The 18,431-nt window shown below is 31.9% G+C and overlaps 1 protein-coding gene across 2 annotated transcripts; it reads right to left on the reverse strand.

The window, feature by feature from the left end:
* On the reverse strand, positions 1–16,195 carry LOC131845371 (vacuole membrane protein 1). 2 transcript variants are annotated; one of them, XM_059194431.1, is made up of 10 exons: positions 16,074–16,195; positions 15,195–15,376; positions 8,216–8,316; positions 6,921–7,034; positions 6,435–6,534; positions 4,473–4,654; positions 2,589–2,789; positions 1,661–1,885; positions 964–1,265; positions 1–526 (listed from the first exon to the last, which is right to left on the reverse strand). In XM_059194431.1, the coding sequence occupies exons 2-9, from the start codon at positions 15,264–15,266 to the stop codon at positions 1,001–1,003; spliced, it is 1,260 nt and encodes a 419-aa protein (XP_059050414.1). In that variant the 5' UTR covers positions 15,267–15,376; positions 16,074–16,195; the 3' UTR covers positions 1–526; positions 964–1,000. The 2 variants fall into 2 exon arrangements, with proteins under 2 accessions (XP_059050414.1, XP_059050410.1); XM_059194427.1 differs by lacking the exon at positions 16,074–16,195 and having other exon boundaries at positions 15,195–15,383.
* Between the last annotated feature and the right edge of the window lie 2,236 nt (positions 16,196–18,431).

The following is an 18,431-nucleotide window of genomic DNA, read 5'->3' on the forward strand; positions in this document are numbered from 1 at the left end:
ATTGAGGGCAGTTATTAAGTTAATTAGTCACTTGTATTCATTGAATTGTGTATTTGGACTTAAATATACAGAAGTATATGATAAAAACAATAATAAAATTTATAATAGAAAGTCCCTCTAATTAGAAATAGATAACAGAAATTATTTGAACTACTTGTTCTGCCAGACATTTTAATTTTAAACATCGAAACATATATTTTGAGAAGAAAAACAAAGTAAGCAAAATAAGAGACTACACTAACGCAAATGGTGTGTGAGAATTAATCACAGTGGCAGTACTAAAATTTAAGAAATCAGTAATGGAATGTTATTAACCATCCAATGCCACATACTAGATTTTAATCACGTCCGTCGCCCTCCAAATGAAATACGTTTAAATGTAAATATCACGTCTGGAACATACCGGAGGTACGTGCGACCATTGTCGCTGTTCGAGTGTAGAGTAGAAACTTAAATGTGCATACGAGAGTTGAGCTTGTATACTACCGACGTCGGCGCGCTCGCTCCGTCGCTGGTCGTCGCCGTGCTGGAATTGAAATTTCAATCTCCTCAATTATTCAACATTTTTTGGACTTCTCGTGTTGCGTGTATGTTAAACCCAATCTAAACCCAACTCCACCGAAAAGTCAGTATCGGTTTTTATGAGATTTTGTGTGCATATCTGGTAGAATATGAAAATCGGTCAAAATCAATCGTTAAAGTAGACTAACCCCTAAATAATGTTTTTTTTTTTTATTTTGTTGACAATTTATTTTATTTTATTATGATTTAAATTTTGATTGAGAAATACATACATATTCAAATTTTCATCGCTTTACGATGAACCCCTGTTTTCTATAGAGATATTAGTAATTGAATTTATATGGGAAAACAACGTGTGCTGGGTCATGTACTTTTATTTATAGATTTTATTATTCAAATTGTATAATACGAAAATTATCATAAACAGAATGAATTACTTACCGAATCCACCAAAAGCATCGCCCGGCGTTCTCAACCCCTAATCCCTTTTCTTGCCCTTCTTCTTACCGGACCTCTTGCTGTAATTCTGCGCAAGCGCATTAACTATTGACACTACGAAGTACACCACCATGGCTAGCACGAATTTCTCTAGTAGACTTGAGAGTACAGATCCTTGGTTTTCAGGATTAGTTGTAGAATTATTCTTATGTAGTCGAGCCTTTTGATTCCTGAGGAACTCTAAAAGTGGAGCTTCAAGTTTTGGACCTATGTATGGTATCCTCTCAACCCATGATAGGACTTGGCTGAAATTAAAAATAATACTTATGAGACATTTCATAAACATTGATGTTAGAGTTATATTTTAGGGGGCATATTCGCATTCGCATTGTAAATATACATATTCAGATAATTGGCACACATTTTGTTGTATTTGAATGATGGATTGGTGCAATTTATTGAATTATAGTGAATTTAATGTTATTAAATTTGTATTAATAGTACTAGTAGACGAGTTACTGTACTGAAAGATAATTTATGAAATAATAGTTTATTATTTTTGGTTTAGATTTTGTTAGTTATTTATTCAAATGAAAATCTAATTAATTAAAGTAATAAAACATATTAAAGCAACGGTACATATGTCGAAAAAATCAACATAATTGATATAGAATAAAAAAAAAAGGAAAAAATAACTCACCCCACTAATACTTCATTGAATGCAATAATAACAAACATTTTTTGTATGTGCATCTTTATAACTGCTTTGCCCAGAACTGTGGCACCAAAGAATGTCCAGAATGGTACAAGGAAGTGGCCACAGGTGAGGCCGGCTAGATCGAACAATGGGTTAGGTACGGAAGCACACGCCAGAATACCAGCAAATCCCACTCTTTGTACTAATTTCTGTACCATGAGTTTTGCCCTGGAAAATATGAAAAATTATGCTGTTTAAGTTTTCGCTTAAAGTTTAAATTAACCATTGAATGAAAATATTTTGGTGATCCTAAAGGTGCTTCTGCGCGATCATCAATAATTAACTTAAAAATAACAAATATTTATTATAACTTTAAATAATAGTATCCTAAGGATTGGAATGAATTTATTTTCGACCTCACGAGTTCAGGTCTCTCAATATAATAACAAACAAAATAAAGTTCTTTTTTATATACTTACTATCTGTGCCCGCGGATCACCCGCGTTATAAGTCAATATACAAATTTCAATAAAATATACATCTTATGTGTTAATCTGATGCATAAGCTATATTACTGAAAAGGTTCAACAAAATCCGTTAAGTAGTTTTTGCGTCAAAAAGTAACAAACATCCATATTCACAAACTTTCGCGTTTATAATATTATTAAGATGTGAAATCAATTTTACGGCCCATGTAGCATACTATCAAATAAACTTACTAATATAATTTAATTATTACATCTGTAACATTACGGTGGTGAGGTGATAACCATCGCCCTACACCTCCATACCCAGTAATTTCAATGCCATATTTTGAACCAGAATTCAGATTCCAATGTGAGTTATGGACGGCACAAATAAATAGGTCAATAAAATTAAATATTTTAGTATAGGTACATTGTATAACTAAGCTTTTAATGTTTCACCATACCGTCCAGTTCTGGAATCGTCATTGGTATTGAGTTCGGCTACACCACCGCCTGAAAGACGCGCCGCTCGCGCCATAAAGTACGGTGGCAGCTCGCCGAGGGCTGTCCCGATACCCCACATCATGGATTCCACTCGGACCTTGGACATTATGTTCCATATCGACACCGTATTGTTAGGGTCAAGTTCTGCGGGGCAAATTATGCTGGAGACGAAACAAATTTATTTATTTATTAAAACTTTAATGCACAAATGCATAAATAAAGGTACACATGGCGGACTTAACACCTTGAGGCATTTTCTCCCAGTCAACCATTGGGCAAACAGAGATTCATGTTGGCGGTGCATTAAGAAATTGAAATTCAAATCTAAAAAAATTAAATAATAAGAAGATCACTTTAATATGCTTAAATATAAATACACATGCGAATATACTTATAAACTATAATACATAATATGAATAAATAATTATACATATATAAATCTAACTACATACACATACGTACCCACATACATACATACATACAAATACACATACAATTATAAATTTATACAAATCAACAGGGAAATTCAGATGCATAGAGGTGGTTGGGTGGAGGAATTATACTACAAGGATAACAGGAGCCTACACTAGTTCTGGGAAAGGTGTTTGCGTAATTTGGATTTGAATGTGAATTTTGAAGAGCTGGACTTAATGTCAAGGGGTAACTCGTTCCAGTGTTTAATGGCCTGTAAAGTGAAAGATTAAAGCTAGCTGAGAGATAAAAACTAGCTGTATCCGCCAGTTACCTGTATATAATCAGGTGAAAAGGTTCCTAAAATGTAAAATATGACTTATTTGTGTACCAAAGTTTATTTGAATCCATTCAGTAGTTTTTGCGTATTTTTTTTGTAATATAGTAACAAAAATACATACATCTTGACAAACTGTCACGTTTATAATATTAATAGGATCATTCCAGATTGTCTGTAAGATATTGTTTTTAGCGATAAACCAACGTTTTATTAAGGAGATTCTTACAAAAAGAATATTGAAATTTGTGAAGTTTTAGTGCGCAATACAGATTATTATATCATAGTTATTTATGGTTAGCTAAAAATATACTACATCATATCAATGTTGATAAAATTAATTTAGCATTAATACAAGAGTTCATTTACTCTACGTACATATTTATTTTTATGTATGAAACAACTTAAAAATATGTACATTAGCCGCATCACTTTGGTCACGACAGAATACATAGTAGTCCCTACTAGCATTATTCCTTATACGTTGACGCATATGAAATGTACGTGTAATAACTCTTATGGATTCCCTATATGCTCTTTATTAGTAATGTTATCAGGAACCTAATTTCATGAGACGATATGGTGTTTGCGGGGAATCCACTTATTACGTTCCTTAAATTAACATATTGACCGGGTTATCGACCAGTTAAAATGCGGCCAAGTCATCTATTCATATTTGTCATAGATTGTGCATTGTCTAGACAATTTATCAATAAATATTAATAATGACGCAATATTCAATTTATATATAACACATTAACGACAATATATGTCTCATCCTGAAGAGAATAAGTTTGAAAGGAAAAGATTTTACGATCTACTAATAAGTTAATAATATATTTAATTCATATACCACAGCATTCATGGTATTCCCAAACATCCATCATCATTCCTTTAATGGTATTTCTGAACCGAAACGATATTGAAACCTTCAAGAAAAGAGCTTATTCCTTCTTAAAAGGCTGGCAACGCACTTGCAATTCCCTTGGTATTGCGGATGCTCTTGAGCGATGGTTACCATCAAATAAGCCGTAAGCTCATTTGTTCCCTATGCTAGAACTATATAAAAATGCAATATAGACTTTGATATACTAACTCATTAGGGTACGGTGGTTCCGGAAAGTTGAGTGCGCCGCACTCATACGCCGCAAGAGTGACCCGGGCGATGTGTGGTCCCAGATATAGTAAAAAGGTATGTAAGCCTGTACCGAGGCCCACAGAACTGCAGACGCCCAACACCACCCACCAACCCCACCACGCCAGCGTCGACACCACCAACTGGAAATATAATGAACGATTAGGAATACAGACAGTTGAGTAACAGAGGGTTCGTAATGGGGAAGTGACCCAAATAGCAATTTACCATGTTAGGTCGACCGCGCCGTCCTCCCTGGAAATCATCATGTAACTTTCCACAGGCGATTTTTAAGTCAAGTATTTTTTGAGTTTATCAAGTACATACACAAAATTATATTTTTTATACTTTATATAAATAAAATAATACTAAAAAAAATCAAATTTGGTTCACAACTATTTTTAAATTACCTTTACACCAAAACTAGACCTTACTCTATCACCATGCCTATTAGCATTGCTACTCATATATTGTTAGTATTGAGCACAAGAACGTTACTAAATAGTAATGTACCATGTCAGGTCGACCTCCATGTGGTTCCTCCTGGAAATCAAGTGATCTCGATGTCTCACGATGGACTAACTGACCTGACCTCATTCTCATCTTATCATCCTATATCAGGCCATTCCATTGTTACCAATAAAAAAAAAATCTCACTGTAAGCCGCCAACACCTGTGTATCAACTGACACTTAATAAAACAGTAAACTGACACTAAGTATCTGTACAACACGGGTGGTGATACAAATGAGTGGGCACACTGTCACAATACACAGTCATCATAACTGAAGAGTGCAACCGTTGCATGATCACGCAATAATACCGGGAATTTATTCGTGTAGTCATGCGTGCAGTTCTGTGTTGATATGATCGATCTAATAACAGCGTTGAAAGATAGATAATCAACATTGGGATTGGACAACTTTTTGTATGTAAATATAACACCGAACAAGTGCAGAGAGGTTTTTATTTCCTAACAAATGTTATAACTTTAATGGTTTGTAGTACATCAGGACTTTAAACCACAAAATCTACGTTTATTTTTTATACAATAGTGATTCTTAACAATAAATTTATTTATTTATTGTATTAGAAGTATCACTATCACATAAATTAAAAGAAATGCAACCAACCTCGCTATGCAGTTAATGAGGCATTGTTTCTAGCCTTTAACAGTTGCTAGACAGCGAACTGTTTCCCGCTATACTTGAGACACAATTTATTGTTCTAACACTTAGTACCAGTGAATGCACATTATTTAAGTAGCGCTTTCTTTAAAAGTAGACCAGCCTAATAAATATTAGAAACTTCATATAAGTAAAACTAAATGGTGTATATATTCAAAGTGTATAAATGGAGAGAATTGACATAAAATGTAACCACAGAAAGACTATTAGATAAACACTTCTTTCTTATAAGATTAACACTTCTTTCTGACCACAATGTGTCACTGTTATGATATGAAAAGAAATGATCGTAAACAACCCTTCTAAAGGTTAAATGGTTACCGTAGCTTATGAAAGGGTTCCGTGCTAATTACTGACCCAACCGACAAACCAACCCTGATATATTCTTGAAAAAGACTTTCTGAAGTCTATAGACAAAATTTTGGCAGGTAGTTTATTCTAGAATCGTAGAAATGTACGTAGGCTACACTTGATTACAATAAACTACTATGTTTTATTGTGCAAAGGGAACATTATAATAATTTTCCTATTTAAACTCGCCGCAGATTCGCAACAGGTGCCATTATTGTAAGGCTTTCTATTTTTACAAAGACACCTAATAACAGAACATGTTCCTTGCTGAAAAGGCAGCATTCTAATAACTAAAGAATCTATAAAATAGCTTCAGTATTTTTATTACCTTAGCGCTGATCAGTAAGTTAAGTGTAGTATACCTATCTTATATTAAAAATACAAACCTGTACATAAAATTGGTGAGGTCCACTGATGTAGTATGAAACTACTGTGGCGACGATTAATAATACTGTTGTCAACGCCAGTAATTTGTAAGCTAATAATCTGAAAATGATAAAACGAACATTAGTACTAATTGAAACTGAACATTATAGAACCAAAATGCGTCTATTAAATTGATTGCATGTAAGTAATTATTACTGAGTTTTAGTGATAACTGTTAACTGAAAAAGACAATAGAAAATAAAAGAATTTTTTAATCACCTAAGATAACGCGTAAAATACACGCAAATAAAATTATTTGCTCCACAAAAAACAAACTAAAATAGAGTTCATCTATCAATTGAAATGAATATACAAATGTGAATGCCAAACGCATCGCGTAACGTTCACAAAATCAACATCGGTTTGAGAACTTCCGTTTGGCAATCGGGGGAAAAAAATAAAGTAAAATTGAGAACTTCCGCTTGTAAAAGAAAATATATACCTACCTTTGTATACCAGTACTGATGAGTATCAAAAGTTCCCTAAAGAAATATTCTAGAGTTGTAAACGGCCGCCTCCATAGTACTAAACTATCTGAATCCATTGGTACACTTTTATTCCTGTAACAAAAATATGATCAATTGTCTTTTATCTCTGGAATGATAAAAATGCTGACGGCCCACCTGATAGTAAGTGGCACTCGTCGCCTGTATAGTACATATGATGAGCACTACGGATATTGCAGCATCATAATATGACTCTTTCGATGTCATCCCGGAATACTAAGACACTATTTTCTATACAAAGGTTAGTCCTTTAGGGATTGATTTTCCAAAAATCCTTAGTATGTTTACATTCGAAATTACTTTTCGCCAACTAGTCCCACCCACTGTAAGCTTAGCTTGTGTTATGGATACTAGACAACTGATATTAATACTTAGATTTTTTTATACTTCAATAAAATACATAGAAAACATCTAGACCGATACAAATAGTCATACTCATGAATATAAATATTTGCACGGTGCGAGGACCATCGGAAGTAAAACGGTGTGATAAACCACAAGACCACCGAGGCAGTCAGAAAACGCTGGTTTTATTATTCATATTAATTATTGGTATAATGCGTATAATTGGCTAAAAACGATAATGTAAAAAAAGTAGTGTTAAACCATTCATTACTATACATCAACTGGCTACAATTATGTGCTAATAAACTCGGATGTGTACAATATTCATGAGCAACAAATATCTGCAAAAACAAATTTATGATGCAGACAGATAATTAAATAATGTAAAGAAAAATAGTTATTAATATTAATGCAATGTAATGTATGTTTATATAATATGCTATAATATCATGCCAGGTAAACATACATTTTTACTAAGTATTTCATTATGGAATCTTATTAAAAAAATTGCAATTTTTTTTTATAGAAATTTAAAGAAACTACGTGACTACTATGGATATACAGTGCCTTTAGCACTGTCATTTATTGACGCAATGGTGTACGCCACTCTTGTCTATGAGTAATGGGAACAAATAAGACAATTGCTAACAATGTAGTGTCAGGTCGACTTCCACGTGGTTCCCTCTGGAAATTGTAATAATAAATTCATGGTGAATTTACAACGATCGGCTAACAGGCGTGCACCATTCTATTATGGTCCATTGACAGCCCATATTTTTATTCTCGGATTAATTTAAGGTTCGTTATTGATCTATCCTTCATAATATGTAATGTCAGCCCGGTTTGATCTGATGATGATGCTTTCATTAATGTTAGAAATAAAAACATACCTCGCCTCCTTAGGATGTGGGTGATGAAGACCGTTGCGCGTGCGCTGCTCGGTGTCAGGCTGCACTACGGCCGCCAGCTTGTAGTACCCAAGTCGGGCGAGCTGCAGGACAATGTAAAAACACCCTTATAAACGTTGTTCTAATACAAATAATAGTAATAAATACCCTTGAACAACTTGTACTCGCAAACTAAGCAGAGCCAGTACTATGGTTACTAAATAAATTGTCTGTGCGTTTATGGGTGCTTAACCGATTTGGGTGCGATTTTCACTAATGCATTGTGGTAAGATTTAGTTCAAACATATTTATTATAATTGGTTTACAAACCAAAAAGTTGTAAACTATTGTTACTTTTGAATGCGGTATTCCAAGAATACGATGCCGTAGGCTCACGTGGTACATTATAAAAATATATAAATACCGAGACTGATACAAAGAGATACACATTTTTTTCAATAATGCATGGATCGAACTAGCGATCATCAAAAAGAAAAGTAGAGTGCAAAACTGTTATACTACCGAAATAATCCATTATTAAAGAAATACAGTACCAAACAAGACAATTAAATATGATAAATTGTGTTTAAATTTAGTAGATAATGAAAACAAACGTTTAGGGCTGTGTTTTCTTTATGTATCTCTTCATTAAATGAGAGTAATGAGAACGAATGGCCGACTGAGGGCATACATGTTTATTTTCTTAAGCAAATTTAAATTTATACACTTAATTTTCTTGCTTAGACACTGAAAGTACAGGCTAATACCTTTTAACGTGATTTTATAAATTAACTTGCTATTACCCGCCACTTTGTCTGCTTTTTTTAGATTAATAGTTATTAGCATTCTCATAAAAAATCTGATTTCGTGTCAGATTTCACTGAGAATCATCGTTCAGATGTTTCATTGTAAATGGTAAAAATCAGACAGATACATATTAGATTTATATAAAAGCTGTTAACATTTACAACAGATACTCTTTTTTAGATAAAATATAGCCTGTCTGCTTTCCACAAATCTATAAATCTCCAAGTCCCACATTACTATAGGATCAGAACTTTAGTAATAAAAGGGAGTTAAGCAGACAGACAGACAGATAGTTTTTTATTACAATATTATTATGGTCAATTTTGATTTTCATGTAGGTATAAGTTTAGTACCTAAACCTATACCTTCATAATGTACATAAATATATACATTTGAATCCTGGCTTTGATAAACAAATATGCAATGTCAGCATTTTTTAATGACTTGATTTTAAAATGATACTTTCAGCCATCAGCCACCGACCCCAAATGAAAGGGATAAAGAAGCAGATGGCGATAATGATAATGATGACATCCTATCATCAGTCATTACAATTACTTAACATTCATATCACATTGGCAGAAATTACTGACATCATGGATAACCATAAACATCATCAGTGACGTTATTTTAGAACAATACAATACATCAATTTTAATTACTAATTGAATACCATATCTCGTATAATCACGACCATACGTAAGCATTAATTTTATTAATATATGATAAAATTAAAAATCATGACGTCTGTTTCTCTATTAAAGATTCACGAAAAACCGCTGGAGGAATTAGAATATTTTCTTTCACAGAATTCTTTGTTAAATATACGTCAAAGAAATCATTAAAAAAAGCAGACACATCCTATTTTTTTTATTATTTTCAATCTTGTATTAACAATTAAGAAACTATTACATTGTGTTACTTTTTTTTATTAACTTTAAGTCATCTAGTATTGTTAATTAATTTATAAAATATTAGATTGCATTGCACAAATGTTTTATTTATTTTTGCAGTTTGATTATCGTCAATAAATTGCGTCCACTCGTGTATACCTATGTCAATACCAATTTATGACACAAGGGTAGACAAACTGTAGGGTGTATTGTTAAACAAATTACATTTAAATTACTATCAAAACCTAACACAGACTCAACATTTATCTCTCATTTAGAAGAAGTTATATTTTTGCTGACAAGAGTCTGACGCCTCTATTTCAGCTAATACCCGTGGATTCGTACTTTTTTTTCTGATAACAGTTCCCCTGTACCTATCTGTCCTCCTAATACCATATCTGTTCACATCTCTCGTGAAGATCCGGTCAGTCGTTTAGACTAGAAGAGATAACAAACAGACAGACAATAACAGTTTCATATTTATAATATTAGTATGCATTTTGTACACACAAATGCTTACGATCCTAATGTATTCGATACCGTATATACATCAAATTGGTAGTTTTAAATGTAGCTGATAACGTTACTACGCAAAATTCGTGACAAGCATAATTTTTACGTATGGATGTGTAGTGTATAACTATTCACACATCTAATATAAAATTACACATGCATAAAAATATTGTGTATGTAAATCAGGCGTGAAGTTTGTTAGCTGTGGAACGGTGCTAATAATGTCAACGTTAAAAGTGCTTAAATTCCATTTCTTCCTACTCGCGAGTAATTCCAATTAATGTTAAAACGCTAAAATATTATAAGATAGACGACATAAAGTTTTTGTCTATCAATTGAGAGGAACTACTTGTTTATTATACGTTTCGTTTATACTACATGATACAGCAAAGACGTCCTGAACTTTAGGGATATCAGGACCTGATGTTACACTTTACGCAATTTACAAACATAATTATGTGTTTATATCGCTCTCGCTGTACAGTTCTCATTTAAATAAAATTACGGCACAGAAACTGTATTCATAAAGACATGGAACTTCTATTGTTTATTTTACCCGTCAGTCCTATGTATTACAGGGTAGAGAGGCATGGCACCTTAGTCTTCCAGAATTACAACGCATGTGAGGGACAGTGTACTGCGGCCGTCATTTGATGTTATAAGCAATGGTTACGGTCAGCCCATCAAAATGGTAACCACACCGTTTTTACATTATTATACATAATGTACCTGTGTAAATATACAACCTCCATCCACTCACGCGAAACTAAGGCGGATCGCCAATATCAACATATAACAAATTTTATATGAAGGCCTTCTATATATAAATTACAGGCAATATCTAAAACCTCTAAATTTTTAATTTGTGTACTAACTATTGTCGACAATGAAAAATTCACTTTTGATTATACAAACATCATTATAAAAACAAATATGTTTTATGTTATAATCATTCACGGTAGGTACTCACATAAATTAACACTGAACACAATTTAATAACGATCACATATAATATCAGGAAATGCTGTGAAACAATCACAAGCGGCAATGTGTGCGTGTGTGTGTTTATTTTAACACTGAGTGAAATAATTCTGCCATCACGCCACCACAAAATTTCACTTTCGAGCTCTCACTCGCTATCAGTTGAGGTCGTACCGGCGGTGTTGAAGAGGTGGAAACGAAAGTGAGACTGGTCTAATCATAAAACTCAATTGCGTAATATTGTTTTATTATACAATAGGCCCTTCAAATTTTCATATATCAGACTCTGACTTTCACTAATTTACACTAATAATAGATACATAGAGAAAAATTAAATTTCACGCCGTGTTTATAACGTATACATTTGGAAATTACTAAATCGATTCTTAAAATACTAGTAAATATGTGAGTAATATTTCCTGGATTTTATTTAAAATAATAAATATTCTTATCTATTATATCACTTATTAGTGTTATATCTATGTCGAAATATACTTAGTTAAAATTTCAGATATAAACTTAATAATTGTGTTACATTATCAGTCGTTACGCCAGCTCCCTAATGGGGCAGAGAAAAAACCAAGTTAATTGGAATATATTTCCCATACAGATATATGTATGTACCACTACCATTTACGATCGTAAGCTATAGCTACGAGTGAGTGCACATTATAGCGTGTTTCAAATTGGTACTACATGAATATCAAATATGTACAATTAATGGTATTATGTAGAATATTGTTAGGTTTCAAGATTCAGGTCCTGAAAGCCAATTATTTTTTGTAGTCTATTAAAAGAAGAACTGCAAAGATGTCGATATTTTAAAAAATGAAACGACTATTTATATAGTTTGTTTTATTTTATTTCTATGTTGTATCGTATCGCTTCTCGAGAAACATTGCGTTGGACCATTAGACAAAGCTAAGTAGATACTTTAATTTATTCAACTTTCTATCAATTTATTAATAACCGCAATCAGGTTCTGCAGCCGTGAACATATATGTATATTATTTATTAATGATTGAAGTCATACATACTAAATCTACTTTCTTTTGAAATATTAATGAATAAATGATTGATTGGGTATTTATTTGACTAACATTACGCCCACCTTGGCTCATGGCATTGGAACCGGAGTATTTTGATGACAGTCATGAAAAATCATAACATTATGGTTCTAAATACATATATAGTTACATATATTTACACATTATATTCGGTAAACAATAAAATAAACATACGTAATTTAAAAAGTAATACGATTTTATCATGCTTATATTGGAAGTCTACGTGTATATATCGTAAGTATTACGTAGTGTCGATGAAAGTAATACGTAGATAATGTCGTCTACTAGCAAAATGATTAGAGCTCTGATAAAGCGCTTCCATGTGACATTTTTAATCTTGTGGCTTCCGTCCAAAACATAGAGTGATAATACCTAAAGTCAACCTGCGTCAAAGCATAGACATCTTGAATTAACAGCGAATCATTTTAAAACCAATACGACAGATTTAAGTATATTTTTAGCTTTATAAAGCGTGGTCCTTAGACTTGCTTTAATAAAATGAATGATTAAAATACTAGCCCGCGACTTCGTACCCGTATTCTTTTAAACCGATTGGAATTAAAATGAAGTTTACTACAATACATTGGTAAAACCAGCACACATATCGGTTAAGCTGTTTCTGAGATTAGATCGCACTGGCAGACGAAGATTCATAATATTTGCGTTTTTGGTTCTGTTACTTTGATAAAGTATTTTTTTTCTCATATATTTATGGTAGATATATGAGACAGGGCACAGTAGTGAGGCACACAGCAGAGACAGCGATCAGTAACATTTTTACTATATTTACTATGTATTTTATTATTTGTAGGATATGTAATAATTTGTACTATTACGTTAGGGTTTCTTTCAGACTTAGTGTCAACTTTTAATGATGAGCTCTGTACATCGACAGTAATCGACACGTCTATGCCCAATTTTGTACTAAATCAGAAATTGTTGTAGCTACTTCCAATAAATTACAACAATACAACCGTCATTACTCATTATATTACCTATTAAAAAAAAATAGATATCACTTAATGTTATAGTTATCTAGAATTTACTGATTTCCACCGTGCCCTACGTTTTTAACATCATAAAAAAGATTTTGTTGTGTTGTTGTTCATGACTTACTTACAAGTGAAATATTAAAAAAAACGCTTAATGTAAAAGAAAAGTAATAATATTGACAATAATTAACTAAATAATGGTACTCATTAAATAATGGTAATCATTAATTAATCTATATTTATAATGCAAATAAATTATTATTATAAAGTAATCTGACTATAGTCAGTCAGATTATTTTATACTAATAATTTATTTGCATTATAAATATAGATGTAGCATACATATTTAAGTATATACATACATACTTAGATTGTTACTAGAATATAAACTCTAGATAATGATAATAATGGGCGAAAATATCAGTAATAAGCCAATTGTTTCATGTGCCAAGATTTCCGAGTTCAAATAAGATTTTCTGTATACTGCATTTAAAAGAACTAGGTACGATACAGCACATAAAATTAAGTCAAATCAAATATCATGTATTCATGTAGAACATTTTAGCCACTTATAAACGTCAAGTTTTTTGTTTTAATATTTTTTCCTACCATCCAGTTCAGTATACAGATTCAATTGAGAGATTGTAACTTTTAACTTAAAATTATTTTCCGATATTGCAGAACGTTAAAAATTGTTATGGGAGCAAACAAGAACCCGTATTTCTTAAGTTACCACTTAATATATGTATCTAATCTAGTAGCATAACATTTTAATGAACACAATAAGTGAGCCACTGTACACTGGGAAATGACTTGTAGCAGACGCGATGGCGTGAACAGTGCGTCGTCAATTGTTCTGGCGAAATTCCAGAAGTTGAGAACAGTTGGATAAATAAACTCATAAATCAATTTTTTATGTATAGAAACAAAACGGGTGTTTTCAAATGTTATTGTTCCACAACAGATGCAATACTCTGTTAATTATTTCTTTAGTCACAGTTAAATTTTTTCTAAATTTTTTCTCTAGAGATAAGATTTCAGAACAAATAATTCTTGAATACAACCATCTGAGAGCTTAGATAAACTCTTTTCAAGTTGATATAGTCCAGTTCAATGACAGCCAATCAGACTCTGTATATATACCATCAACCATGGATCTACACTTTGAAACCAGTACTGTGTAGACTAATAACAGTCTGATATTTCTACTCACATCACATGTTCCTTCGCCACTACTGTGGCACTAAATTTTATATTTTATGTATATTAATAGGCATTAAACATTACAAATATTAATTCAACAGTACAGGGTGAGTACTTACTGTTTCTTAAAACTGTAGAATAGTTTATAATCCCCCTTAAAATTGTTTTTGAATTATCTAAATATTTCTATTTAGGACACAATTCATAATTTTAAAATTTGATTATCCAGGTACAGAAAGTAGATAATAGTAATGTGCTACATAAAAAAATAAGCAGTATTTCTACAATACATATAGGAATATAGATAAATATATACTGATGTTTCATAATAAGCACAAGCATAAACTGCTTCAACTAGTTTAAATATTTACAAAATTCACCAGGTAGGTGGGCACATTATTGACTTATTAAACAATAAAATCACTAGTGCATAACACAACTTCATACAAAACAAAAAAATTAATTAAATAAGCATCACAGTACAGGACCGCAAAAAAGAAAAGCTCAAACACAAACAGCTTTATACCAGCTCATTTTTGTTTCCAGTGGAACGCTGACCCCTTTTCCTGCATTCTGCTCGAAGCTGTTCCTTATTCATAGCCGCCAAGGCTTCCGAGCTCAAGTTATGGCGTGTTCTTCCATTCTCACTAATAGAGTTCTGCCTCGGTATAGCAACTGATGTTGCCTGATTACGTGTACGTCTTGACCCTGCCATATTTGTCTATTCTTCAATTAAATATACTGTTTGTATTATCTTTTCTTTATGATATAATATTTTCAAACTCCACATAAGTCTTCAGAATTTATTACTATTCCCATAGTTTCTTCCAAGCCTTGTAGATTGTAGAAAATCGGTCAAATAATAAATACAAACATTTAAATATATACATCAGTCATATAATAAATATACAAGATAAATATAGTAAATATGTTTAAATTAATACACTTATTTTTAGAAACGGTAATAATGAATATACTTTCTACATCACATTGAAATAGCTATATTCTAATTAAGATGAAAGAAAAAAAGTTTGGAAGTTTTCATGAAGGATGTAGTTTTTTTTTAAGAAATAAACAATAAAGTAAGAAATATAGAATAACAATTTAACATGTCTGCTAAGAATTTACGTGAACTTAACAGATGAATGATTATCATCGTAAACGAAAATATTGATTATTTTATGCTCATTGAAGTGTAACATTAGGTTGTGTCAGTGAGTTTTGATCGTACCGAGTATGTATACCAGCACATTCATAAAATAAAAAAGCCTTCAACAGCCCCTAGTAAAATAAGCATTAATTAATAAAATGGAAAATTATTGGGGACAGTCAGCGTTCAGCATATTAATATATGTAAGTTCTAACCTAACATAACAATTATGGATATAAAAAAATATAGACTTACATTCCGGAAATATCCAAAACTTGTACCTTAAACTATATGAGCCTTGGATTTTTCAAACAAAATAACTTAGAAACTACAAAGAAAATAAAATTAATTCTATAGATATACAACACTAAACATTATATCAGCGAAATTGAAGTTGTACTGAAAAATGTTGCCAATTATTAGAATCACAAACTCTACTTTGTATCGCAACGTTCCATAAATGTTTTTAACGTAATTTTCCTAAATGGAATAGATTTTTGAAGATCCAAGATTACTATTAGTCCACCATAAATTTATTACTGTTCTATATATTATATACATAGTAAGGTAATGTTTATTATTTACAATATTTTTTAAAGATTTAGTAAACATTTTCAGACTGCTATTAAGTAAGGGTAAATTGAGAAAAGCCAAATGGCAACAATAAAAGTATATTTACTGACGTGTACAGTGCGTGTAACCAATAGGGAAGCTCACATAGACCAAGGGTAAGGTGGCGCCACCACATTGTAATTTAAATGTCTGTACCACTCTGTACATTACCGATAAGAGACAAGAGTTGACGAATCATGTGTCTGACATTGTTCGATTTACGGTAATTACTGAATTTTATTAATTGTTTTTATTAATCATTTGAACGACGTTGTTCATGATGTTATTAACACAGTAAATAAAATAAAATAAAAAGCCCTTTATTTCCTAAAATGACAAGAATATTACATGCACTTACTAACTATTTATAAACATATGTTATTGATCTTTTTACATATTCTCTTTGTTATTTATTATATTATATTATTATTATTTTTTTATTATATTATTTTATCTACATTCAATATATTATTATTAGCATGCAATAACAATAAACATTTCATTTCTTTAATATTATATTTTTTTTATTTAGGTATCCATTTAAGGATATAGGCCTCTTCCAACCTTTTCCACTTTTCTCTGTCTTTAGCCAGTCTCGTCCAAGTGGGCCCCGCTACGTCAATGATGTCATCGCTCCAACGCTTTTTAGGTCTTCCGCGTGGTCTTGTTGTGTTTCGTGGGTACCAATATAACATTTTTTCGCTCCATCTCCCATCCGTTGTCCTTGCCAAGTGGCCTGCCCACCTCCATTTCAATCTACAGGCCAGCTCCGCAGCATCAATGATATTTGTAATTTTTCGTATATCTTTATTTCTTTTTCTATCTATAAGTTTCAGTCCTATCATGCTTCTCTCTGCAGCTCGTTGAAACACTTGAATCTTATTTATGATATCCTTTGTTAGTGCCCAACTTTGACATCCATACAACAATGTCGGGAGAATTACTGTGTCCATTGCTTTCTTTTTTAGCCTAATAGGTAAAGTTGATTTAAAAATTTCTTTCAAGGACCAGTATTTACACCAAGCTTTTTTTATTCTGCATTGTACTTTTGTGTTGAGCGGTGTTGCAAAAGACATGTTAATTCCTAGGTATGTATATTCATCGACATAATCAATACTTTGTGTCTCAATACTTATAGGAATTTTTTTCGCTATTTGTCATTGCAAACGTCTTTGAAAAGTTCATTTTCAAACCACATTTCTGGCTTTCTTTATCTAGCGTCGTGAGCATGTGTTCGACATCTTTATGCTTTTCAGAAATTAATACAATATCATCGGCAAAACGCAAATGATTCAAGTACTCTCCGTTAATTTTAACTCCCAAATTATCCCAATTCAGTTGTTTAAATATATATTCTAGTAATGCAATGAAAAGTTTAGGAGAAATAGGATCTCCCTGACGTACTCCTCTTTTTATGTCGAATGGTTTTCCTTCACGTTCTAGTTTTACTACAGCTGTGCAGTTTTTATATATTGTTTTCAGTATTTCTATATACTTTTCATCTATTTCTTGTTCTTGCAATGCTTTCCAAAGCGGTTCATGTAAAATTGAATCGAAAGCTTTTGCATAATCCACGAATACAACATATAAATCTTTTCCATATTCCACGTATTTTTCTATTAGTTGAGTCAATGTAAAAATATGATCTGTTGTGGAATAACCAGCTCTAAATCCAGCTTGTTCCCTTGGTTGGTTTCTTTCCAATGACTTTGTTATTCTGTTTAGCAACAAAGTTGTGAAAATTTTGTAAATTACTTGTTGTAAGTTAATTGGTCTATAATTTTCTATATTAGCTGAATCTCCTTTTTTATAAAGTAAAGTTATGATTGACGTGTACCAATCCTTTGGAATTTCATTTGATAGTAAAATTTCATTAAATAGTTCAGTTAAGTATGGCGTGAGAGGGTCAATTAATGCTTTAATTAATTCATTTGTTATTCCATCGTTTCCAGGGCTTTTCAATGGCTTTAACCGTTTAATTACCCATCTTATTTCTGTTTC

The sequence above is a fragment of the Achroia grisella genome, unplaced genomic scaffold (assembly GCF_030625045.1).
Source record: "Achroia grisella isolate CSIRO2021 unplaced genomic scaffold, CSIRO_AGI_Agris_v1 utg109, whole genome shotgun sequence".
Lineage (NCBI taxonomy): Eukaryota > Metazoa > Arthropoda > Insecta > Lepidoptera > Pyralidae > Achroia > Achroia grisella.